The sequence below is a fragment of the Oenanthe melanoleuca genome, chromosome 1 (assembly GCF_029582105.1).
Source record: "Oenanthe melanoleuca isolate GR-GAL-2019-014 chromosome 1, OMel1.0, whole genome shotgun sequence".
Lineage (NCBI taxonomy): Eukaryota > Metazoa > Chordata > Aves > Passeriformes > Muscicapidae > Oenanthe > Oenanthe melanoleuca.
The window spans coordinates 82846810-82873059 of NC_079333.1; the positions used below are offsets into that span (position 1 = coordinate 82846810).

The window sequence follows — 26250 nt, forward strand, 5'->3', positions numbered from 1 at the left end:
CTCACCTGGCTACAGCCTCCTCTCATGTGGCTGCAGAATGGCAGGGTCTCCCCTGAGCCTCCTTTTCTCCAGGCTAAACAACCGCAGCTCCCTCAGCTGCTTCTCACAGAACGTGTGCTCCAGCCCCTTCATCAGCTCCATTGCCCTTCTCTGGACCGATTCCAGCACCTCCATATCCTTCAACTGAGGACACAGCACTCGAAGTGTGGCCTTACCAGTGCCGAGTACAAGACGAGAACTACTTCCCTAGCCCTGCTGGCCACTCTTTGTCTAACACAGCCCATTGCCCTCGGTCTGCCGGGGTTGTTCACGGAGCACAGCTCAGCCCCGGCCTCCTGCCCGCAACTGGTGCCCACAAGGATGAACCTGAAGCGCCTCCTGCGCGGAGCAGCCGCTGCCCTGGCCAGCAGCCGCCCTCCCTGCCGGCGAGCCCCCGGCCCGCTCGGCCTTGGCCCCTGCCGTGGGGCGGGCCCGAGCCCTGCGCGCAGCCCCGGCAGCGGCACCGTGCCCGGTTCCGTGAGTCACCGCCGCACCCTCCGGGCACGCCTCGCCTCATTCGAGGGTGCAGCTTGCTTTCGTGGGGAGCGGAGGGAGGCTGGAGCGCCAGAAGCAGGGACACGAGGGAACAAGAGGCGGCCAGAAGCCAGCAAAGAACAGGACGGTGCACAGGCATGCAGGGGGAAAGGAGCGGGGCTACGGTCAGGTACACTGTGCTGTTGTGCCGAGAGGAGCTTGTTCCCGGAGGGTGAAAAATGGTGACAGAGCCTGTACCGTGTCTGGAGGAAAAGGTATATAAGTGCAAGATTAAAGTACTGAATGGACATGATCATTCTACAGACTTGTCTTCCATTAGTTAGAAGTATTTGACATACACCTCTTCTTGAAGCCCTATTTTTTCGTGGAACACATCTGTACCTTTCCCCGGCTTTTAAAATGAATCACTTGTTTTCACCAACCACCAGCCTTCATTGAATGGTTGTTTTCCTTCAGAAGACAGCAGTTGTGTTTTCCTGCACTGTTACCTATGTTGTCAAACAACTTTGTCAGACTTTGTTGATGTCCTTCCTAATTGTGATTACATGTTGTGGGGCCTAACAGAGCCTGGAATAGTTTGTGCAGAAGATATCATTGGAAAAAGCCATGAGTGTAAGCATCAAGGCCAGTATGTTCCCATTTCTGTTCCACATGCAGTGTTTCAATAAACAAACAAATACCTTCAAACCCAAAGAATTCCTTAAAGATATTCTCTAGCATTCTCCCAAAATAAGACTTGGCAGTGCTAGGACTCTCTGCAAAGGCACTGAGCATAGTGACAAGAAGATTTAAGTGGCAGAATCAAGAAGACAGACAAGACTGAGCAGATAAAGTAATGTGGAAGGGGCTGTGGAGAACTTGGAAGCTGAGAGAACATAGAGAAATTAGAATTAATGAAAAAAATAGGGAAAGGAGGATAAGAAAATAGGAGCATCTAGCAAAATGTTAGATGGGAGAGGGCATGTGGAGGCAGAGAAAAGACAAGGTGAGCTTTATTGACAACACAATTTGGAAGAAGAGCAAATTCAGTATTTAGCAGAAAGCAGATTAAAAATGAAAGTACGTCAGTGATTTCAAAAATGTTCAAATTAGGGTTTGGTGTGGTTTTTTGTGGTTTGTGGAGTTTCTTTGTTTTGTGTTTTTTTGCTTGGTTTTTATGTTTTTGTTTGTTTGTTCGGTAAATAATTGAAAGACCCTTGGCCTAATCAGAATAGACATCACTCCAGAAATAGGATAAAAGTAAAAAGAGTAAGTAAAAAGGAAGAAAGCAGCTGCAGGAAATGTTCTTTTAAAAATACAGATTACTGGAAATAAGCTGGTGTTGACTGAGATTTGTACAGGTTAGGAAATTGTTGTCACAGTTCTTACAGTAAATGCAGTCCAACCAGTGGCAAGAAAAAGATTTAAAGTGTAAATAGGAAATACAGGCTGTTATTTGATCCTAACATAGGCTGTTATTTCTGTTCTGTTCTATTCTATTCTAATGTATTCTATTCTAATCTATTCTATTCTATTCTATTCTATTCTATTCTATTCTATTCTATTCTATTCTATTCTCATCTTTATTGGATATGACATGGGAATTTTAGTATGAGAGCTTGTATTTTGTTGAAAGGAGATGGTGCAGGAAAACAAGATGAAAAGGTAAATTGTCAGACTTGGCTTAAGAAAACGCATCAGAGGAAAGTGGACAGAAGAGAACAAGCTGTAACAAGAACTTGTAAGAAAAAGGCTGGCAAGGGAAGAAATAGCACTGAGGAAACTTCCAAAACACTATTAATGCACACCCAAGAGATGAGTGCTCAGTTCCTACATGCAGAAAAGAAGAGCAAACTGTAAGAGTGACATTTAACTGCCACAGTGAAAGCAAAGAACACAGTAATGTGAAGATGAAGGAACGATAAAAGGTTTTTGGCCAGACTTTTCTCACCAAAGAAAGGGCAGATTTGAGTCTCAGTTCCCACAAATATTTTGAGAGAAATTAACTAGGTTCAGGAAAACTCAGGGAGAAAAAGCCAACAGATGTGTTGGGATCAGACAGAAATTGAAATGGCTGGTACACAATGTGGGTTACTCCGGCTAATGCTGTACTGAAGAATATCTTTATACAGTTTTTTACATTGAAATTTGTTTTATTTGCATTTCTTCTTCATGGCCATTTTGTTAACAACTTTCAATATTTTTAGAAATCAGAATACATTGCAAATTGCAATACACATCCAGAAATGAGACAGGTTGCATTTCAACCACTAAAGTGATGAAAATTTCATCAGAAACAGAGCATTCTTTGGTTAAATAAGAACAGCAGTTCAAAATAGCTGTGCCTAAATCCTGTACATACATTTCTTTTGCCCAAATTAGCAAGAAGTGAGAACCCAACTTTTCAACTTCATTTTTCTTTTTTCAGCAAGTATACAGAAATATTGCAAGACCACAGTTAAAATTTTAAATATGTTGCACAACAAATCTTTTTGGAAGCTACAGAATTAACAAAATTGCAGAACACATGGAAATTACACATCAACTAGTTGAAATGCTTAATCAATACATAACAGCTTATGAAGACAAATGAAAATGCTTGTTTGAGCCAATAATTAAAGCTCAACAAATAAATGGGATTTTTGCTATTGATTTGGACTGAAGCAAGATCAGACTCTCTGGTCTTAAGGAACTATGGTTTTTATTGTGGTATTTTAGAAAAAACTGTATTAAAAGCTTCAATAACAACTTACCATGTGATGACCAATACTACTTGAGATATTTGTCTGTTTAAAGAAAAATTACAACTAGCCTATGAATAATAATATAAAGCCCAAATAAGCAAACTACCATCACCTCCCTTTTTTTTTGGTCTGGAAAATTCCATTCAAAATCTGCAGGTCATATTTTTGATAATTTCTGCAGACTTTCTCAGGGATTCTCATGGTAGTTATCCCTTGGGTGAAGGAAGCATGAAATGAGAACAGGTGATATAAGACAGCATTTCTTCATGAGGCCCATTCTGTCACTTTACATGTCACCAGCATTTCATGTTTTGAGGTTCTGTCAAGAGCCTCACGGCAGGTCTATACAGAAAAGGTTCTTGATGAATGTGTCATTTTACAGTACAGAAGCTACTCCAATTAATCTGTGTATGCAGGGAGACAGCCTATAACAAGCAGGGTGTTGTACATTTGAAACCTTTCTTAGTACACACTGACTTCTTAAACCATTAAAGCTCTTCTGAACTTTCTTGACACAATCCCTTACTGCTTCAGGGCTAGTAATGAGGTAATGGATAGGACACAGGACTGTTGCCAGGGGATGTGAATGAAATTGGGAGTATAGTAACATTAGCACTTCTAAAATTCTTCCTCTCTTCTTCAGCTTGTTTAGACACTAATATTGTACTCTGGATTTGCTTAACCTATGTGTATTGAGGAGTGGGGTACAGAATGGGGTTTCAGGTTTCTCTGGGAATAGTAGTGAACTGGGATAAGGAAATAGGTAATTATATTTTCACAGAAATGTTACACCTGTGAAATTCTCTTACAAGGACTAGTATTTTTCCTGTTGAACTCAGATTTGAAAGTCCCATTAATCCTAATGGACAAAGTCATCAAATCCATAGTGGACAAAGATCCCCATGGCAAAATTATAGGAATCAAGAAGGATTTCACTTGATGGTATTCTATAAATCTGTATAGGATAGGCCATCTTGCTTCAGTATTACACAATGCAAGATTCAGGGACAAACTCAAATGTGAAAATGCAGCTCATCTGCCAAGAAAAAAAAAAAGAAGGAAATAGATTCAGGCAGGACACTTCCTCCTTTTGTGTAATTACCTCTGCAGAAGATCTGCACAGCTAACAAAGTCTCTGGCAATGAGACAAGAATAAAAAAAGCTTAGTGAGTGTCTGAACAAAGTTTTCTCCCTCATTTGCCTTGACTTCTGACAGAATATCAGGAATAGTGGCGATGCCTGGGGCCTGGGATTCACCTTAAGGCTAAGTTGGGCACCCTGAGGCCCCTTGTAGTTAAACCAGCATGGTGCCCAGCTGTTCTGGGAATGACTCCCTCTCTCCATGCCTGAGCCAAAATAAGCTCAGCTACACTTAATTGGCTTCCAGCTGATCATAGCTCATGCAGCTGCCTCTGAGCTCTGCCCAGGGATTAACCTGTACAAGCTCAGGGCACTCGCCCAGGCATCCAAGCTCCTCCCCAGCCCAGACGTGGTGCAGGCTGATGTCCAGAGCTCAAGTGCACTCCCAGGGATGTTGGAAGACCTTACCCACAGGCACATAAACCCCATCTCAGTGTGTCCTCTTAATATAACAGGAAGAGCAGCTATATAATTTTGAAACTGTGTGGTGATATGGCTGGTTAGCCATGGGAATTTTCTTTCTGTGATACCCTTATGAGCTACAGAGTAAGTCTACCAGGAGAACATCTAAAGAAAGAGCTGATGGTGATTAAGTGCTTTTGAACTCTTTTGATACTACCACATGAGAAGCCTGCACATAATGTATTTGCATTTTCCATACCGGGAAAAACAGTTTTTCATGGCCTGAAATACCTACCATCTTCAGGCTTCTTTAAAAAATAAATGAACAGGCCCTTTAAATCTTGGTGAGGAAACAGAGTCAAGGGACAGGCTCCACCCCTCAGTGAGTTAGTGAGGGTTTACAAAAAAATCAGTTGCACAAGCCAGTTAAAAATAAAGCAGTGGCTGGAGCAGGGACGCAAAAAAATTGGGACTACAGGCTATTATAAATACTTTTCTGGTCTCAACAGGAACAGGCTAGCTGAGAACATTTACTTAAATTCTTCTTATGAGAATGTTTATACTTGTATAGAGATAATCCTTGTGGGGCTGATTAGATTTTGGCCTTCAATGTGTTTAACCAGCTTTGTGTCAGAGACAAGTTATATTGAAGCTGTGTTGTTTGAACTGATTGCATTTTTTCTGTTAAAGAGAGAAGTTTTACTCAGTTTCCAAGTGAAATATCAAATTATCTTATTAGGGAAAAGCACACATAGCAAAGAGAAGTTCGCAAATGAGGACAGCTTTAGCAAATACTTTGGTTTTAAACTTAAATACCTAAATTTGCAGCTATTAAGTTTCTCTTAAAGTACTTACAAATCAAGAGAGACCAAGCAGCAGTAATACCTCCACAATGCATAGAGGGTTCTGAGTAGGCAATTTGCATTTTCTGCAAATCAGAACATTATATTTAGCACATAGTGTAGTTTCCCTGTGGGTGCACAGCAATAGAAGTCAAAACAAACAGATACAAAACATTTTAAAAACAGCATTTCAGATGACGCATTGGCTGTTTGAAATGACAAGTCTGTGCATTGCAGGGTAGAGCTAATAGCCACCTCTCTTTTATAATTTGAAAGTCTGTGTTGATTTATTTTGACTCTGCTCCATGTGAGACAGGGCTATTTTGAAGCCTTTTGGGAGAAGAAGAAAAATATCACTGTAAAGAAACCATCTACTATGAAATTTTAAAAGTGTTTGGAAAGGAAACACAGGAGATTTCTATCTCAAAGCCCATTCAATCATCCTTTACTTGGAACTGCTTTTAAATACTCTTCTACTGCAATGGGAGAAACTTCTCCATACCAGCTTTGAAGCCAGACATGTTCAATGTTCATTTTCATGAAGAACCACTCATAGCTACGAGGCCACTTTCTTACCACTGGGTGCCTGGAAGAACAAAGAAAAGAAAAAAAAATAAAATTAGAAGATGTGCCAAAGCATATGCATAGTCTGCTTTTTACTTAAGCCTAGTGTGCTCAGCCAGAGTGAAACCTGAGATATGGGAACACCACCATTCATCTTTTTGGCCCTTCCTTGCTGTAAGGTTTACGATCTTTCACACCCCAGTCTGGGAAGAACTACAACACAGGCAGCCAGCAATTACTACATTTCCCCACTGCAGAACCCTGTCTCTAAAGGTAGATGTTGTTTGGTCTCTGAGTAAGTGAAAAATAGTTAAAGAAGACTCTTTGAATATATATCAGGGTTGTGCTTGTATCTGTTTAAAGGAAACAGTGTCCTGAAAATACTGCATCTTTGGTAGCAATTGTGGTATGGAGAGAGGGCTAATAAAACTGGGTAGCATGTTGAGCATAGCCTCTGCAAGCTGTCACTTCTGACAGCCTTCTCATCCTGTATTTATATCTCATTTCTCTGGTCTCCCTTTCAGCTAGGTCAGACAGATTCTCCCTGACTGGTGCAGATGTCTGGTCCCCAAGCAGCGTAGCTGTGGGAAGCTCAGCAGCAATGAAAGAATGGATACCACAGTTCAAGTCACAGTGTTCACAGGAACATGGGTGGGAAGTGGTGCAAGTCTGGCCACGGTTGGCTCAGTGCCCCTCTGCTCCTGCAGAGGACCCTGCAGCAGAGGTCCTTGATTTGTCAGCACTTTGGTTTCCCTCTCATTGGGAAAATGGTGTTTCCTACCATTTTCTGAGTTGTCTCTTTGAGCACCTATGACTCTGGGTTTGGTAAGTGGCATCAGATGCTGCTGGCACTGGATGTGCCCCAGCAGCCCTCACTTTTTCGTTCTGGCTCTTGCACCCTGACAGCAGAACATTCTCTGCTGAGGCTCTGCTGGACTCTGGATCACATGGAAATCTAATTAATGTGAAATTTGTAAAGAAGGCTTGTGTGTCAATATGGCCCCATCTGTTCACGGTCCCATTTTTACTATTGGTAGCACACACTGCCAGAGTCCTACCCTGACCTTGTAGGTCAGGAAGAATACCATCTCTGGGCTGTTTTCGATCCAAGCTCATCCCAGTTTCCCAGCAGTATTTGATTGACTGGGCAAGGTGCACCTGGAGGACAATCCCTGGCAGCCCTTCTAGGTGGTGTGTGCCCCAGCTAAAGTTCAGGCTTTTCACCCCTGTAATTCTGGAGACCCACTGAAGGGCATGGTGGCACAATCCTGTTTGTGTGCTACACATCTGGGTTGTGCTTACATCTGTTCAAAGGAGACTTTTCAGGAAGTACTATGGCTTTGAAGCAGCTGGGACATTAGGAGATGTAGTTAAACTTATAATATCCATCCTGAAAATGTTTGTAAGCCCAAAGGCAGCAGACCTCTGCTCTGTCTCTGAGTCCACTACCTGTCATAAGGTGGGGTAAAATCATTAAAGATAACAAATACACCATGGAATTATGGAATCTCTCCTTGGAACCAGGTGACATATCTTCATAATCCCCAGATTATAAAACTGTGTGCCTTACCAGAGTCCAACACTTACTAACAGCATTTCCATATTTCATTTCTTCAAGAGTTAAAAGGTCTGTCATTCCAAGCCAACATGCTTCAGGCCCCAAAGTAAAGGTCAGACTTGTTATTTCTCAGATTTTGTGTACCAAACAGCTACGTTTGTGTGTTTGTCTCAAACCCATGGGTTGCACTCTGCTATGTGCCTGTTAGATACAGACCTGGAAAACATTGCTTGCTTGGCAAATTCTATTTCCTCCGGAGGCACCGTGACCATCTGTCCTGTGAGAGTCAGCCTGGCGCACCTTGGATCCTCTGGATCAATTACGTTTCTTCTGTGCACAGAGAAAAATGCTCATGAGTAAGCTTGCTTGCTTTCTTAAGGGTTTTTGGAGAAGTATGGACTCCTGCTCACATATAAAAAGCTTTGTCAAGCCCTGTGGGTCTTCTCTACTCCCAGCTACACTGTTTGGTGGAAGGGGGAAGTCTGGAAGGAGCATTCGACTGGCACATAGCTCTGCTGTAGATAGTTGCTTAATCTTAATTTATGCTCACAAAAATTGGATTAGTATGTATTGGATTGTAAAAAAATGTGAAAATGGCATTATTCCCAGACAGATGTACAGACTTGTATTCAGAATTCTGAGAAGAAATAGTGAGATGGTTAGTCTCTGCCTATGCCTAGAGAAAAGAGTATGAATATGTGTATCTGTATGGAAGACATAAGGTCTTTTCATTGTGCTCATCCTAGAAAATCAATCCTTGTTCATTTTTTACCCATTTTTCAATCAAATAGAAAAGTTCTTAAATTTCCTTCAGACCAAGACAGGGAAGGTACTTGTTACTTTTTGGTTCTTTGTATATAGTAATAATAAATAACTCCCATTAGTAACTGCAGGGCAATTGCTGACTCTGACATATACAATACTAGGATATAAATCATAAGTAAATCTATCAATTGCAAAAAAAAAAAAAAAAAAAAAAAAAAGTGTATGAAATGGCTGCAAAGGCTTGGTCCTGGCAAATACTTAGCAGCCCAAAGTCCTGTTGTCAGCAGTTTGAGACTGCTTAGTGTCTCATGGAACCATGTTCCCATGTCAGCCCAAGAAATTACATTAGGAAATTAAAACTGCATTTCTTCTTTGTTGTGTTTTAATCACAGTAAATTACATCTCATCTGTGTACAATTTTACTTAAAGATCTTGGCTTGAGAGCTTTACCCTTAACTGCAATGGCTTCATTTTCAGTTATATTTCTCAATGTGTGTCTAGTGTATGCAGGAAACATATGGGCATCCTCCTGCAGCTAATTTAACACCTGCAGATTCTCCACAGATGGTTATGAGAGACAGTGTAGCTCACCAGATAAAATATCTGCTTTTCTAAAGAGGGTCAGGAACAGGCATGAGTAAGGAAATACAGGAGGCTGATTGATACTTGACTATGTCTGGTAAACACTTGCCACTGTCTGCAGCCTGACCTCCAAAGTGCCATTTGCAGTCCCATCATCTCAGGACACTTTTTCAGTGTCTTGTTAGGTCTGGAGCAGCAGTTGTCTGAAGGGGATGTTCAGTTTAACAACTTTTGGACAAATTCCACTTGTATTTGTTTTCCTCTTCCATGCTTACTGATGGGAGGAAGGGTTGAGGCCAAAGATTAGGCTCAAACTTTCTGTCCACATCTACTTATAATGATCTAATTTTCTCTAGTACAATTCTTTAAGTTAAAAAACTGGTGTTCTGAGTACCTGAAAATCTGCATTCCCTGCCCAGGCATTTGGTTTCTTTCTATCAGTGTGTATGCAGAGTACAAACTTGTCTACCTTGGTACACCACAGATCCTCGGCACCGACTCCTACTGCCCGCTGAAGATGTCACTTCACATCTGGGTTCCAGTGCCCTGAAAGCACTCTGTGCCTAAGGAAAACAGCCCCAGGGACACCCATAGCTCCTGGCATTGCTTTTGTGTAGACTTTGGGTGTTGTGTGGCTGCCCAGCATCCATGGCCCAGTGAGATGCTCACCCACCAAAACACAAATAAATAAAGGCAAATACAGTGGATACATCTGAAGAGAAAGGTGCCAATCCCATGTGCAGGAGGTGTTAGCTGAGGGTCTGCATGTCCAGCAGCAAGGGCAGTGCACATTCACACTCTTGCAAGTGTTGGCCCTGGATGGTGAAGTGTTAAAGTCCATTTGAAGCAATCTCCTGACCTGTTAACTTTTATGCTTAATCTTAATACTGTACCCAAAGCCTTCTGCATATGTTTACATATTCAATACATATTTAACATTTATATTGATTAAATTCTTGCAAGCAGAAATTCAGTTCAGAAAATTGCTTTAAAACAACTGTGCATCTGAATATATGATACAATTTCCTCCATAGCCAAACAGTATCATAAAACAACTGAAGACCCAGGAGAAGCAGGAATATTTGCAAGTGTCTTTCTTGCACACAGCTCCTAGGTAATTTGTGGTTAATTACTTTAAGAGAGGATTTTGAAAGAGATTGTTATTAAAAGATGTCTGTGTTTCACAGAGCAGATATGGGTGATAGGTTTTGGATGTGATCAGGAGCAATGAGAAGTTTTGGTCTGACCTTCTCAGATTACTATTATCTGGTGGTTTTGTGCAAGTCCATGTGTATTCTGAAAGCATAGTATTTGATTTTGAGTGGGCAATAGAGCTGATGTCGCTGTGGTTAGGCAGTGAACCCTGCCCGTCTTTGCTGAGAAAGTTTTGTCTAATAGGACTAGTGTCTGATGTGATTCTTCCCCAACTGACATGAAAAGCTGCTTTCTATTTGGCTGACAACAAAGCCCACACACTATACATCCATAGCTTGAATAGTTATTTTAATGTTTTTTTCCCCTAGATTCTTCTGTTTACAGTTTTCTGTACATTCTTGTTTGCCAGGGTGCTACTCTAATTGACACACGTAGTACTATCTTCCCTGTAAAAATTATTCAAATGGAATTTCGCATATTGGAATAACATTCTGGAAGGTCAGTTTGTTTTTCTGGGAAATGACTCAAATTATTTGTTGAGATTGTATTAGGTGAAGTTTTGGAAGAGCTGAAAAGGCAATGATACATTTGAGTTCAGCCCACTGTTATTACTTTGTTTGTTTTGCTTTCAGGTCTGCTTCTTATCATAGGTTTTTTGTTTCAGATTAGGAACCTTGTATTCTAATCTGTCATTAACATTAATATTTTCTTTTTCAAAGGATGCCTTCATATTCTGAAGTGAATCTGTTTCTGCATTTTTGAAATATTTTTTTTTGGGCATAGTATTTCCCTAATGATGTTTGATTACTTTTATACTTCTTAAACCAGGACACCACCAGCTACCATAAACTCACAGCTACTATTTCTAAATGTTGTGAATGGGTCTTGAGTTTTCAGTGTTGTTGCCAGTGCAACTAGTACAAATGCAGGATTTGCTTCCTTGGAGCAAGGTGATATAGTTAGGGATTCATGTCATATTCTCACTAAAGACGATAAATGGATATTTACTAAAACATTCCTCACTTGCATCTGTAGAGGTCTAGTCATGCATTTACTAGACATTTCTTGCCTCTGTATAAATACATATTAAGCTCTCAGTCCCCGAGTTCCTTTCATCTTTGCTGGCACAAAAACAAGTAGATGCAGAGCAGCAGCTTTATGCAACATTTGTGTGCTGCTGACTGGGTGTGAGGGGGAGGCAGAATCGGGAGTAGAGATGGTGACACTGTTCCTCTGTTGAGGAAAACCAAGGTGGTTTGTCTTTACCAGAATCAAGCCCTCTGTCTCCAAGGAGAGGACTTCATGAATGCTATAGTAAAATATTAACTGAGGGGAAGAGAAAGCAGAGAACTGTGAAAGAAGACCAAGCAATAGGGAGCACATTTTTTTTTTTCATGCTTATTTCAAATAAGTATGCTTTGTTGCAGAAAATTAGGAAGGCCAGATTAAAATGGAAGAAGATTCAGTGCATGCATTTTATAAGAAAACAGTGCATTAAGAGAGATCATCTTAATTATTCATCTGATCTGTGAAGAGAGAATTGATTGTTCCTGTTCCTCTGCTTACAGTGAGCGAAACAGGTATGCAGAGTTTGACTCAGTACAGGCAGTTTTCTTCCAAGGGTGTGAGATGACATCACCTACAAAGGTGCCAGCTTTACAGAGCTTAAGCAGAGGCCTGCATCCAAGTGAACAGTATTTCTCAACAGAAATGCAATGGTGCAAAGCACACATGCTAATGAACATGTCCCACTTCTTTTGCTATGTAACACTTCCGCAATTTCTGGGTCCTGGTTCAAGAGTGCTTCAGAGTCAAGAGTGCCACCTACTCATTAAATTGTTTACTACACTAGCCATCTCTTGGAGTTTAATTAGAAGGTTCTTATACAGCAACTATCCAAGTCCAGGTGTTATGAACCATACTTCAGGCTGCTGTGGTTATATTGGCACATAAAATGATGATACTGGGACTTGGTTAGGATTCTTTTTCACAGCTGAGATCTCTGCTTTGACTGATGATGCTCTCTCTCCTGGTTTCTCACCAAGGTATCCCTCCCTGAGTATTATCTTCATTCTCAGCCTCTGCAATCCATTAGTGAGGTGGCACTAATCTGCCACAGATCAACAGAAAAAGCAAATTAAGAGTTTGGAAGGTACTTGGGAAGGAAAGCCAAGTACTCCCAAGAAGGAACTGGTAGAAGAAAAGCAGGAGGGTTCAGTTCTGTTCCAGTCTGGGTGTGGAAGCAGGGATCTATACAGAGGAATCCCTTTTTCTTCCCCACCAGCCTCCTTTTCGCACATGACATCCTTCTCCTCCACCCCCTGAGGAAAAAAGACCTTCCATCTTCCCTGGGAAGATACACAAATGTTCCTGAACACATTTCTCACTGCCATGTGAGAAAGCACTCCTCTTATCCCTCTACTTCTTCAGAGTTGAAGAAAAATTAAGTTGGAAAAGAGCTTTCTCCTATTGCAAAAAAAGAAGAGAGAGAGCCAAGAAGAAAGCCCCAGAGAACAGTTTCCCTACAATTTCTTTATGAGTGGCATAAGGGCAATGATTGCTTCCACACATTTTAAGCTCTTCTATAATGGTAACAGTCATAAAAACCCATGTAATTAGGATGTGGGGATTGGCTGCTGACACAGCTCATCCCTGTCACCTCCCATGGATGCAAGAAGGTAGGTGACTCTGTCACACCCTGCACAGGGCTCCTCTTCACATAGCCCCAAACTGGGTGCAAGGTGAAAAGGCAGTTATTTCCTACTATATAAAATGCATCACAGGATTTTTGTTCCCTAAAATCTACAGAAAGGAGGGGAGGGAATGCTCTGTACTTAGAGAATTACTGTAAAGTGCATATAATTTTGATTCATAAATGTGATTAATTTTGAAAAGTAAGTTACCCTCCTCTTCATTTCATTTGTTCACCACTAACTACCAGAGTGTCTGAAGCAGAAAGAATGTATTGGTGCTGCTAATCTGCATGGCATGAACGTCAAACAAAATCTCCACTGAAAGCAATTTCATAATCTGAAAAGCTGTTGCTGGCCTTGAACCGGATATGGCTAGGCAGTTCTGCCCTGCTCTGATTTTGACAAGAATTTCTTTATCAGCCATGTTTGGGAGCCAGCAAAGTTAGTTAAAACATCCTTGCTTTTGGAAGAGGTCTTCTCTTCTGAATCTGAAGTCAAGTCAGGGAGCTAAAGTGTATTGGTGCAGAGTCTATTTTATTCATCCAAGTGAGCCTGTGCTCCTAGTATATGTGTTTTAAGGTTTTAAATAATTTAATTCTTTCTAGAAGATAATCCTTCCTAAAATGTTTTAATTACAATATGTTATGTGAAGCAGTCTGTTTGCCCCTCTCCACTGAAAATAACAAAGCATTTCTTCATCTGAACTCTGTTTCAGACAGGAAGCTTTTATATAGTTTAACCATAGACAATTCATGGAGGGAAAAAAGAATCACAGCATCAACTATTTCTGTAAACAGAGTCAGAGATACACTATTTCACTAGAAAGGGATTTTAGGAAGTTGGTTATTTATGAATACTGGAAAAATAGTAATTTAGAGCTGTGTTGTGTGCATTGGGTCATGATGATAGTAGGTTTCATGTTTGACTTTCCAATTTGGTACCTTCATTTTAAATTTTTTTTTAAATAGAGGTTTTTTTAAATACAGATTTTTCAGGAACAACTACTGACATAATTATTTGCATATGACTAAAAAGGGCCAATGTAAATACCAGAACTAGATATTGTCTGTGCCACAGAATCAGGAGGTGGATCTCAAAAACTGATGGATGTCTGAATTCAGCCTTTGTCTTCTGCATGCATAATTTCTCTTTGTGTGAAGGTACAGTACCAGATTTCTTTATTATATTAGTCCTCTATTAACAATGGTGACTCTACAAACCCAGCAGTAGTTATATGGTGAGTGGCCATATGACATCTCAAAAGTTGTGCCTTACACCCATGGCAGGCTTAGTGTCCCTCAGGATTGCCCAGGGAATGAAGTTGGATGTTTGTGCATGTGATCCACCACACAGCAGGAACCCAGACCCACAAAATTCCTCTTCTCTTCCCATGGCTCGGTGGCTCAACACTTCCTGCCAACATTTTTCATGCAGCATTTAGGAAACTTACAGAGTTAGCTTATGTCCACTGAAGACATCTGCCTGATCATGCCAATCTGCTACCTCAAGCACCAGATGAGCATGGTGGGTAAAATGGCTCTGATGGAGATCATAAATCAGGAGGGGAATCTAAATTCATGAAAATCACTCATGGTCTGCAGTGTGGATTTGAAGCACATCCTCAACTAATAGCAGGAAAAAACCAAAGGTGGACTGACCCCAAAGCTTGCTGCTTTTCCCTTGTCTGAAAACAAGTTCATGGCAGCCATGTAACCAGTCCTTCTCTAAGAAAGCTGCAGTGTGTCCCTGTGAATGAGCTGAACCTGATGTCAAGGAGGTGACACACGTTTAAAATTAATTGCCTGTTTTCCAGGCTGCAGCTGTAATGAGGCAGACTCAGGAGCTTACTTGGAAAGAGGAGTCCTCTGAGCAGCCTGTGTGTTGTGAAATGTGTTTAGAACAATAGCTGCTCTATTCTTTAATGTCGGGCTTGGTCTTGCTCCCTCTGAAAGCTGCAAGAATGGAACTGAGTTTTTTCAGCTTGTCAGTGGCATAGACATACCAGCTTAGTCTATTTATAGCCCTGAACCATTTAATTTTTCTTGCCTCTATTATCCATTTATCAGCCTTCAGATAAAATGCTATGCAGTTGCTAACAAATGCTGTCTCTATCCTGTCCATTCAGCTCATCTCTCTGTGGGAATTGGCAATCTCTAGACCAGAGATGAGGAATCCAAACCATAGCGACAAAACTAAAATGTCTTGCAATTAGTGCCTAGTCAGATGCATCACAGCTCTCTTTCTTTCAATATTAAATGTTATTTTTCTTATTAGTTTAGGGTTTTCAAATTTTCTCTCCAGTTGATTAAATATTGAGACTGGAGCACCATAAAGGCCAGTCAGTATTCCTCACATCCTTGAAAGGGAAAATATTTATTGTCAAGGTTTGGAACTTGAGTCTGTTCTGAAACAAAACAAATGAAATTTGCTACTAAATAAATTTAATATCAAATTGGTGTACACAAGTCACTTGAAACTCATTAGGTGCATGAAGACATTGAAATGTCAGCTGTGTTTTCTTTCTAAAGGCCAGAGATTTCTTTTGCATACAATAGGTCAGAAGCATTTTTCAGGAGAGTGCCAAATATTCCCAGGAGCAATGGCTACAGGCACCGATCAGCTTTCACATTTATTTTGATTCTTGCAATTCAGAGTAGATTAATAATGGAATTCTAATAAAATTCCACATGAAAACAAGCTACAAACGCATTGCCGACATACAAGGACCTGAACTTTCTCACGTAGAATATTATTCATTTAGCTATCTTACATAATTATTTTAAAACCAAAACACTTAATGATGCACTTGCTGAGAATGTCTGACAGGAACTGCACTTTCCTTTGCAAAGAAAACCTCACAGATACCATTCTAATATTAGCAGGACCTGAGGTCTCACAGAGTAAAATGTCTTGCCTCTCATTTAGTGTCAGTAAAGAAGATTTTGCTCTACCAAACTTGAGCCACCACATAAAGCTCTGCACTGAGGATGCTGAGTGCTCTTTGAAGGGCACAGTCTGTCTATCTCAGCAGGTCAAGTGCACCCTGAAGCTGGGGACAGACTGCCCCAAGCACTGGCAGCAACTTGTTTTCTTCAGTGTCACAGAGGCCCTTTCTGTGGGGTAACAGTGGGGTGGTGTGCCAGGTTGCAATTTCAGATGTTGCTGCTTTTAAATGTAAAAATTGCTCATGGATTCCTAGTTTAAAACATACATTAATTTCTGACCCTGGTTACAGGGCAAGGGAAGAGAAGAAAGGTAAAGCCCAGTGTCTATACCCTTTCTTGCTGAGAGACAGCCTCAAAGCTTGCTCACATCTTCATTTCATCAAAAACAAAAATTGTAGCTCAAGTAAAAAACCAGCTTTTCATTGTCCTTATTGCTTGTCCTCTGCAGTAATGCCAACCAACATCTGTTCCAGATGAGAACTTCAAAAATAATGAGAAAGAAACTGAAGGTAAAAACAAAATAAATAATGCATGGAACACTGATCAAACTCTGAACTTGTATACTCAATTCAGTGGTAAGCTCAATATTTGGAGTATGGTTACATGCTAAAATGAGAATATTCTATTTTCCACCACCTTTTCTTTTCCTTTCCCCTCTCATTTGCTCTTCTCCAGCTCTTGAGGAGCTGATTCAATTTCCTAAGACAGTAGAAATCTCATCCAGAAAAAAACCCAAGAGGTTTCTGCTGGGTTACTGAGCTAAAATAGGCCTGCCATATGGTCAGCTGGAGGGAGGGGGTGGGATTGCATGGCCAGGAGCAGTACCGGCCACAGGATGAAAAGAAGAAGGATGGGCAGAAAAAGTTATTCTTGCTGTCAGGATAATTTTCTTCATCTTTGTATTTCAGCTCAGGCTGAGGCAAAGCCCAGAACTGGTGGGGGGCAGGGTAGCACATGACTGGTGGTTGGTAGGGAAAGCAGGGATGTGGCAAATGGTAATTAGTTTGGACTAAGCTGTTTTGGAAATCCAGATTTAGCTTCTCGGTGGGGCCCAGAGAGCTCTTCTCACCAGAGAGCACAGTGTCAGGCTGCAGAGGGGACTGGAGAGCCAGGTGACAGAATCCAGGTTGCCCTGGCTGCAAAACAAGCTGCAGTTTTGTTGGCATACTGATCAAAAGGGTAGGGATTTGAAAATTAATAGAGATGTAATAAAAAGGCATTGAATAAATATCCTCAAAGATTTGTGATGGGTATGGATTTCATGTTTCTATAAATCATGCAGCACTTCTCTTTCGTTGGTGAATTGGTGCTTCCCAAACAGGTAAATGGGGCAGTGATGTTGCTAAGCAATAAAAGGCAAAGACTTGTAAGAGTGGCTGTTTAAAGTTAGGGATCAAAGGCCACACTTAAGTGTCTAAGTGGGTGTGTGGTTTTCAGAACTGCTCAACACTACCACTTATCGTCAAGGGAAGCTGCTCTGAGTCTTGGGCCTCTGAAAATAGGGCATGGAGTAGTAGGACATAGGACTTAAAATATATTTTTAAGCACTTGGTCTGGATAGTAAGTTTACTATTAGACTGAATGAAAAAGCTCAGAAAACAGGAATAAATGCCATTAAGCCTGCAGTGAAAGAACAGATATATTTATTTTCTAAATTATTAATTCAAAATATTTAATGAAAATATTTAAGCAACAAGCAGAACTATTCCAGTGTTAACTTCACTACTTCACTGACCTCCTCAAGCATTCAAGAATTACCTTAACAAATGTTGGTGATAGAGGTTTCCTTTTGGGTGTTTGACATTGTAAGAGGAAGCCATGATTTCCATTTCTTGGGAATAGGATGTCAGCCTGAAATCACTTGTACTGCTTTGGACTAAAAAATATTTCATTTTTTTCCACCATATAACTCTCTAGAAAACAATATATTCTGAAGACAAATGGTGGGTTGATACCCAAGGCATTCCTCAGTGGGGGAAATCTGGTCTTAAAGTAAAACCTCTTCTTCCCCAAAGAGGACCTTAAGTTGGAATAAAAACTGCTAATGTCATTTCTTTCTGAAGGAGTCTATTCTTACCAGTTCTCTCTCTCTCTCCTTGGAACATCAACTAAGACCTGCTTTGGTAACAGAGTCCTGTCTGACACGATTTTGGTGTCATGCACCTTGTCACGTAAAGAGGCCTTTGTAAATAACACTTCACACAAGGCTGACCCAGCCAAGTTTGCCACATGATTGACTGTAAACAAACATATGGTAGAGATATGTCTTTTTCAAGGAGACAAGAATGGAGGGGAAAATTGAATCATCTTTGAGGTGACATACATACATTTTACACATGTAAAGCTTTGGGGATCTGAAGTTATTCATTATAAGCAAATAATGAAATGGGCCTGTTGGAGCGAGTCCAGAAGAGGCCATGAAGATGATCATAGGGTTGGAGCACCTCTCCTACAAAGACAGGCTGAGCAGTTGGGGTTGTTTAGCTTGGAGAAGGCTCTAACCCTTATAAGCAGACTCCCAATACCTAAAGGGAGTTTGCAAGGGAGCTGGGGAGGGACTTCTCACAAAGGCATGTAGTGACAAGGCAATGGGATAATGGATTTGAACTAAAACAGAGTAGGTTTTGATTAGATGTTAGGAAGAAATTCTTTGCTGTGAGGGTCGTGAGACCCTGGAGTCCTGGGAAGTGCTCAAGGCCATCCTGGATGCAGTTTTGAGCAACCTGCTCTAGTGGAAGGTGTCCCAGTCCATGGAAGGGGGCTGGACTTACCTGGCCCTTAAGGTTTCTTCCAACACAAGCCAGTCTGTGATTCTAAGCTATGAGATTATTAAGAAGAAGTCAACTCACTGCTGTCTCTGGAGAGAAGAACTGGGGACTGGATGTGGATTGGTAAACCTCAGACCTGGATTTCTCTGTTTGGGGAGTCATTAACTGACTGTGATATACAAGGTATAAAAAATTTGCAAAGATATCATATTCCCTCATATTCTCTGAAGAGGTGGAAATCAGACAGAGTGCCACAGGCCTGAGCATTTAACTTTTGAACTGAGAGCCTGAGATCCTCTTACAGAACCCAGGGAGCTGGAGCCCTGTCCAGGCATTCAGCAGGGCCTCCAGAGTTTTCAGCTGAGCAAAGACGTCTTCTTTTCTGTGAATTGGATAGCCTCTGAAACTGTGGATTTTATTGATCACTAGATCACTATAGATTATTATAGGATCTTGAACACCTAGATTTTATGTAGGCACCTCCAAGAAGAGATTAAAATTTGGGTATGTTAATGTTCAAGCTGAAAGCCACTCCAGCTGCTGATGGTACAATATACTTCAGTGGGACCTCTGCTTTTCTCTACTATGCTTTACCAGGGGAATTTACTGCCAAAAAAATCCGTAAAAACTTAGGAAGGAGCATGTAGCTGATCGTGAGGGTCAAAAATAAAAGCAGGACATTGAAGGGGGGACCCAGCATTCTGTTCTGAGGCCTCTGTTCTCACTGAAGGTGGAAGGAGGCAGATAAAACTGTTACCTGCAGAAATTTCCATCTGCCTCTGGCAGGGTCAGAGAAGCCATGGGATTCTTCAGAAGATCTGTCACAGTGTTATCCTTTGGTGTCACATAAAAGAAAGGGATTCCAGTGCTGTTATTGTTGGGACCATCGCTGAGGAGTAAACAGTTCCCATAGGGCATACCTTGGATCTGCAAAATCCAAACAAGCAATGGTTACATTTTTGCACATAGACAGTTTTCAGTGTGGGGAATTCCCTCAAAGGCTCCAGCAGAGAGAAGAGCCAGTCCATCTGTTGTCATCGTGAGAGCATTTCTTCTAAATTGGACCTACCTTCTCTAAATTACATCTATCATAATTCTGTGAAAACAGATCTCTCAATTTCTTCTCTCTAGTCCTGTCCATGACAGTTATAGAGAACTTTTTCTCTTCCACTAAGCTTAAAGGAACTACCAAATTTAAAATGTTTAAGTGCATGAATTTTTTTTTTTCCTGCCATCGATGTCAGGAAATGCTTACTCTAAACCACTACTGGTACCTTTCCTCAAACTCAAAAGGATATAGAGCCTAATTTAGCCTTGATTCAGTCTGCTTTTTACTCTAATAATGCCTTGTCTTTTGGTTGTGACTTACAATGTGGTTGCATGAGTTTGCAAAAACAAAAAAGAAAGCATTGTAGCTAGAATTGGGTTTGAAGTAAAACTGGACATCAGCTCAGCTTCCTGGGCAGGAGTATCAGGGAAGGGTGTCTCATCTACCAAGCCAGCCAATGTAAAACCTCCTCCCATGGCAGAGAAGGGACACTAAGGAGCCAAGTTTTCAAAAAGATTTTCTCCCATACACTGGCCTGTGTACACACAGTCGTTATAATGCCTGCAAAAATGTCCTTGCCCAGTAGTGACACTCATTAATATGCTTCAGAATAGCATATACTCCTACTATGCTTGTCATCCCATTATAAATGGCAATGACAGATATTCAATTAATTACTCCTTTTGTTCATGTCTTCAGATATTTTTGCCTCATGGTCTATCAGATGTCAAACAGTAAAATTATCTGTCAATACATTAAATCTTTTACAACAAAATCAAATTAAATATGCATTGTTAATAAGAAAACCCTACATAATGCTGTTTCCTGGGTAGCATGCTTTCTGATTTTCAATGTTTATTTGCCTTTAAAATTTTAATGCTTATAGTGCTTAGAAATGGTCTTTGTTGGCTTTCCTCAGAAGTAATGCTTTAATGTTATTACATAACTTAGAAAATAAAAGTCCTCGTTTATTATTAAGAGTTACAGTTTTAAAAATGCTCTCAGTAATATTGCAGGATGTGTACCCATTGCTTAAAATATTCAGTCTGTCATGCAAAGTTAATGTTATTCTGGATTCTCAAAAATAATTGTGATCACAGGCAGCATGGTTCAGCATTCAAAGCGGCAAACACCTGCCCCCAAATTTCAAATTTTATTATGAGTCAGATTCTTCTGTATTACTTCTGTGTTCTGTCTGGAGGCACATAACTGCAGACTATATTATGGCTGTAATTCCACTGAGGGTTTCTGGCGAGAGCACAAACCGAAAGAGTTACGATCATATGATTTAATAGGATTTCCAAAAGCTGATGTAGAATTACAGGCCTCTTCTGTCTAAGTACAAAATAATTTAATAGTATCTTTTTTCAATCTGTTACTTTGTATTTCACAATAACATTTACGGCCACTAACTCAGCCAAGCTTCCTGAAGATTTACGTACTTCTAAATTTAATTTAAAATTGTAAGCTAATTAATCTGTGAATACTTTCAACAGGAAGTTAAGAATGTCTTTTAAAAAAAAAAAAAAAATATCTTTTTTTTTTCCTTTTGTCGGAGTGGTACTGGATGCTGCGTCTCATCCCAACGTCTCACTTTAAAAAAGGAAATATTTTAAAGCTGGAAAAAATAATGACCCCAATTCTCCGGTACAGCCCATCTATTTTGATTATGTTACTGACAGAGAAATCGTCCTTTAAGCTGGTATAGTTGGACGGACGGGCAGATTTTGTGGTAGCCCAGCAGGCTCTCCTTCTCCTCCTCATCCTCCTGAAACAGCCTCTCTCCAAACCCTGCGATTCATCTCAGCCTTCTGGCCTAAAGATTTTGCTTTTTTTGGGTGTCTCTCTGGTGCGGTTTTTAGCGGGCATCCTCCCTCCCTGCGCTCGGAGCGCGATTTCTCCAGGAGCGTGCGCCGCTCCCGTCCGGCGGGCGCCGCGGCAGCGTGGGCACCCCCGTACCTTTGCTCGGGCGGCCCGCGTGGCCACGAAGCCCCAGGTGTTGTGCCGGGCGAGGAAGCGGGCGGTCCCGGCTCGTCCCGGCGCCGCGCCGCCCTCCCGGCGGTACGAGAACATCCTGGCGGGGCCCGGCCGCCGCGCCGCCGGCCCGGAGCCCAGCGCCGCATCCCCGCCGAACGCCGAGCCCGGGTAGCTCCGCTTCCAGAGCCCGCCCGCCTCCTCCAGCAGCGCGGGCAGCGCCTCCTCGGCGGAGGAGCTGTGCAGCTCGTCCGCCGCCGCCCCCGCCTCGGGCAGCGGCCACGACACGGAGCTGACCACCACGTAGCCCGCCGCGCCGCCGCACAGCAGCGCCGGCAGCAGGAGCAGCAGCGGCAGCAGCAGCGGGAGCAGCCGGCACGGCCGCGGCCGCCGCGCCGACATCTTCAGCGGCAGCGCCCGCGCCGCGCCCGCCGCGCCCTCCCGCGGCCGCGCCGCCTCAAGCGCCGGCTCGGCACCCGCATCGCCCGGAGCCGCCTCCGTGCTCGGCACCAGCGTCGCCCGGAGCCGCCTCCGTGCTCGGCACCCGCATCGCCCGGAGCCGCCCCAAGCGCCGGCTCGGCACCTGCATCGCCCGGAGCCGCCCCAAGCGCCAGCTCGGCACCCGCATCGCCCGGAGCCGCCCCAAGCGCCGGCTCGGCACCCGCATCGCCCGGAGCTGCCTCCGTGCCCCGGCACCCCGCATTGCCCGGAGCAGCCTCAGCCTGGGGTCCTGCCCCCCGCCCGGGCCGTGCCGGAGCCTCCCCCGCCCTGCCCGGGACACCCCGGCACGGCTCCCGCGGCTCTGCGGCCCCTCGCGGCTCCCGGCCCACTGCGGGATAACCCTGTCTTTGTCGCTCTCGGGGGCATGAGAGACTGCTGGAGCCCCTGGTTCAGGTGCACGGTCCAGCAGGTATCTCACCTATTAAGTTCTCTACACGCACCACAAAACCAAAAAGATGGAGCTGCCCGGGTGGAGGCGGTGCGACCTTTCCGTTTATTAAAAAACAGGCCATCCACGAGAGAGAGTGTCCATGTGAACACTCGCGTTGCAGGGAAATTGGGATCAAATCACAGCAAAACCCAAAGTCAGAGGTACAGGCAGCATTAGTTCTGTGCTTTCAAGGATGCGTTTTTGATATGCAAACACATGGAGCTGCGATTAAACATTTTCCAGGAGAGGTTTTAATTAGGCAAAGATTTGCATGTATATGAGTTTATATCAACAGCCCAATTTAATAAAGGCACATGTACATCCGGTTCCTTTCTTGGCAGTAGACCTCTTCAATATGGCAATGCAAAGTAATTCTTTAAAACATATGCTTGTGAACTTTCATTGCATTCATGCAAATTATATAAGGAACACTGGTTTAATAGGAGACAGGGAAAAACAAATGTCTTAAAAGCCTTTGCCTGTCAGAAGCTTCTCAGGTGCATCTAAAATATGCTCTCAGGTACATCTTACTTTTTTCATATCTGTGAAGAACAGATTCCAAGATCAATCTGCTGATACAACTTCTGCTTAATTGTGCTATGAGAACAGGTATATCTAATCTAGAAACTAAACTCTTATAAATAAAAGTGGACTTGAGAACACTGAGTATTTTTAGCTTGCATTTTTTCCTACACTCCTTGCTCCGTTTTTTTTTCTTTGCCAGAAAAACCTGAGGAATAGTGGAAATGGGTATAATGGGCCTTAAGACTCAAATCAATTTTTCTGATTGTGAAGATACTTCCCATGAAAATGTGATTTTGGCATCGAACTCTTAAACTTATCTGCAGAATTGAATACATGACTACCTTTTCCTTTAGCACATAGCCCTGTCTACATCTGCTGCAATACCACACTTTCGAAAATTAATTCCCACTTCAGTGCTTGAGCTGAGACAGGATGGAGATGCAAGTAGAAAATAAATGTAGATTTCCAAACCTAAAATGAGTGAAAGCTTCCCAAGCTCCTGACAAGTGTTTTTTTCTGATTCAGGATATGTCCCTTCTTAAAATATCAAAGCAGTTGTCCCTTCTTGAAATAGCAATCAGGCACAGACAACTCACTGCAGGCATGCTTTTCAAAAATAGTTAAATCCCCCATTGCCCTGGTGTTTCAGGGAATTTCCTCACACAATCTGATGCATGCAAGATACAAATCTCACCATTTGTATTTACTATTTTCTATGAATTTATGCCAGGGTTTCTCTTAATAAATGCTTGTACTTTACTTACAGACAAGCCCAAACAACCTAGTTTTGAACATAATAAAATAGTAACATTATATACAGCCTTTTTTTATTTCAGTTAATAGAATTATATGTGAGATACTGACTCTTATATCCTGCAGAAATGGTAAACAAAGCAGGAATTTCTAAAGATAGGAATTAGTGCTATGTTTTATATGCAAGAAATATAAATTTTAGATTATACACCATAGATACAAAGCAGCATTAACACAGAGTCATTCATTTATGCTGTAGCTTACACATAATTTACCATGATTAGCTCAAGTAGGTCTTCAGGTTTACTGACAACAGAAATATACAAGAAATACATAAAACCAAGACACAAATACTTCACTTTTATCTTCTGAAGATTTATTAAAATAATCTAAATCAAATCACATGACAAAATAATTGCATTGCTAGCCCAGTTTTGCATTTCATATTTTCAAAAAAAATCTTAAGAGAATGAAAGCAGTATTTTTTAAAGTTTTTAAAGTTTTTAAAGTTTTATCAAAAAGTAAGAATGGCATGTCATATAGAATGCTATAGCCAGGATGCTTTTCTCTGAAGATTTGCTGTTCATCGGAGGCAAAGAAATAGCATTTCATCTTTTTGAGTAAGAAATGTTTCCTTTCCAACTTGGAGATCCAACTTAGTACATGATATAATAATTTTCTCTTCCTAAATTACCTGGATGTGCTGAAAATTAGAAAAGAAACATGGAAATGTTTTGACTGTAGGAATTGTGAATCATTTGTTTCTCCCTTCATTGAAAAAAGTCTTCTCTATTCTCACTTGCAGAACCTGAGGTATTTTATAGATATCCAGCCATATTACATGAAATAAACCCAACAAGAGGAAGCACACGTTGGGGTTGATCACAGGATGGCAAAGGTCTGACAGAAGAGCATTACACTTTGAATACGTCATTCACACTTCTCACACTTTGTTTTGAGAATGAATAGAAGGGCTTACAGCTGACACACAGTCTCAGCTCGTCTCTCTCCTGATGGGGACTGCTTTTTCATGCTGAAATTCTGGCTTTCTTAAAGTCAGCAGAAGTTTTGACACTGAATTCAATCAGGGTCATGATTTTGCTCTCATTTTTTGATCATTTGAGTTAATGACTTCACTTGATCTCTGTATCCTCAGATACAGACCACTCAGATGAACACCTACCATTCCTAGAAGTCAAGTAGTTAACTCTGTCCTATTTTTTTCTACCTTTTTAACAAATCAATGTGTTTGATTTGCTCTCTGCCAATAGAGCTAGGAATAGCATACCCTCAGTCTCTTTGTGCCCCGATTTGCAGTATATTGTATGTTATGAAGGTGTGGAATTGGATTAAAAGCTACAGCACAATGCTCTGCAAATAAACCCACTGCAGGTGTGCAGTTTAATAGGATTTTAATTTGGTAACAAGTGAGCAAAAAGCAGAAGGCTAGAATGGGATTTTCTAGATGAAAAAAAAAATGCTATTCATGCTGAGAGAAAGCAACTGCAAGCTCTGTGATAAGGAATAAAGATCTGACCAATGCTCTCTGAGCTGCATTTTTACAGATTATGGCTTGTTCAGAACATCTCTGTTACTGCTACTGGTTTCATTGATTCTGAGTTCATACTATGTGTGTTTGGCTCTGTAGCATTTCATCTGCCACACTTCCCCACTAAGCCAGTGTGTACAAATCTTCTACTATCTTGCTCCCTGCCCTCTACATTTTTTTTCATATAAAACCAATATTTTCCTCGGGAGATGCCACCAACTAGGAATGTATTCCATTTTCAAGACCATTGAGTCTATTTATTAATTCTATGTACTAATTATTTAAACTATATTTGAAAATAAGATTCATAAATGTACTGTGCTGCTCAAAATAAATGGGAAAAAATGTTCTCTCTGCTGAGGAGTCTAATTTATATTCAGCATCAGCTAGGAATGGAAGACCAGAAACAGATGGAGAAGGAAGAGGAAGAATGAAGGTGACAAAAAAAGATCATGAAGGGATCTGCTAAGCCACACATACTGGTGCTGCTGATATCAGGGTAAGGATGGGAGATTCTTTTCTGATTTCTGTTACCAGTTCTCCCTCATATTTTTCCAGGGTTTTGTAGCAAGACCGAGTGGTTAGCACTAATTTCAATGAGCTGAGTGTGGAGGTGTGATGAACAGATTTTTTTTTTCCCTCAGCATAACAGGCTGTAGAGAAGGCATAGAAATGCCTTGTGAAACAAGATTAAAAACTACAGAGGTTGGGTGGTGCTGGCAATGGATGGAGTGGAGGATGGGGACTGATGAAAAGCTTTGGGTTGCAGAAAGCTGCCAAGCCTCCCTAAGGTGAGGGA

General features: G+C 41.6%; 2 protein-coding genes across 5 annotated transcripts in view; both read right to left on the reverse strand.

Annotated features, from left to right (window-relative positions):
• Positions 1–2657: 2657 nt before the first annotated feature.
• Positions 2658–22095, reverse strand: CREG2 (cellular repressor of E1A stimulated genes 2). Its single transcript, XM_056491878.1, has 4 exons — positions 21679–22095; positions 19429–19598; positions 7980–8093; positions 2658–6227 (listed from the first exon to the last, which is right to left on the reverse strand). Exons 1-4 carry the CDS (start codon positions 22093–22095, stop codon positions 6080–6082), a joined length of 849 nt encoding a protein of 282 aa, XP_056347853.1. The 3' UTR covers positions 2658–6079.
• Positions 22096–24258: 2163 nt separating this feature from the next.
• RFX8 (regulatory factor X8) overlaps positions 24259–26250 on the reverse strand; it is a 31261-nt gene continuing 29269 nt past the window's right edge. For all 4 annotated transcript variants that reach the window (XM_056487933.1, XM_056487899.1, XM_056487892.1 and 1 more), the window contains one exon: positions 24259–24605. In XM_056487933.1, coding sequence (XP_056343908.1) covers positions 24559–24605 — 47 coding nt within the window. In that variant the 3' untranslated portion in view covers positions 24259–24558. The remainder of the gene's footprint in view (positions 24606–26250) is intronic.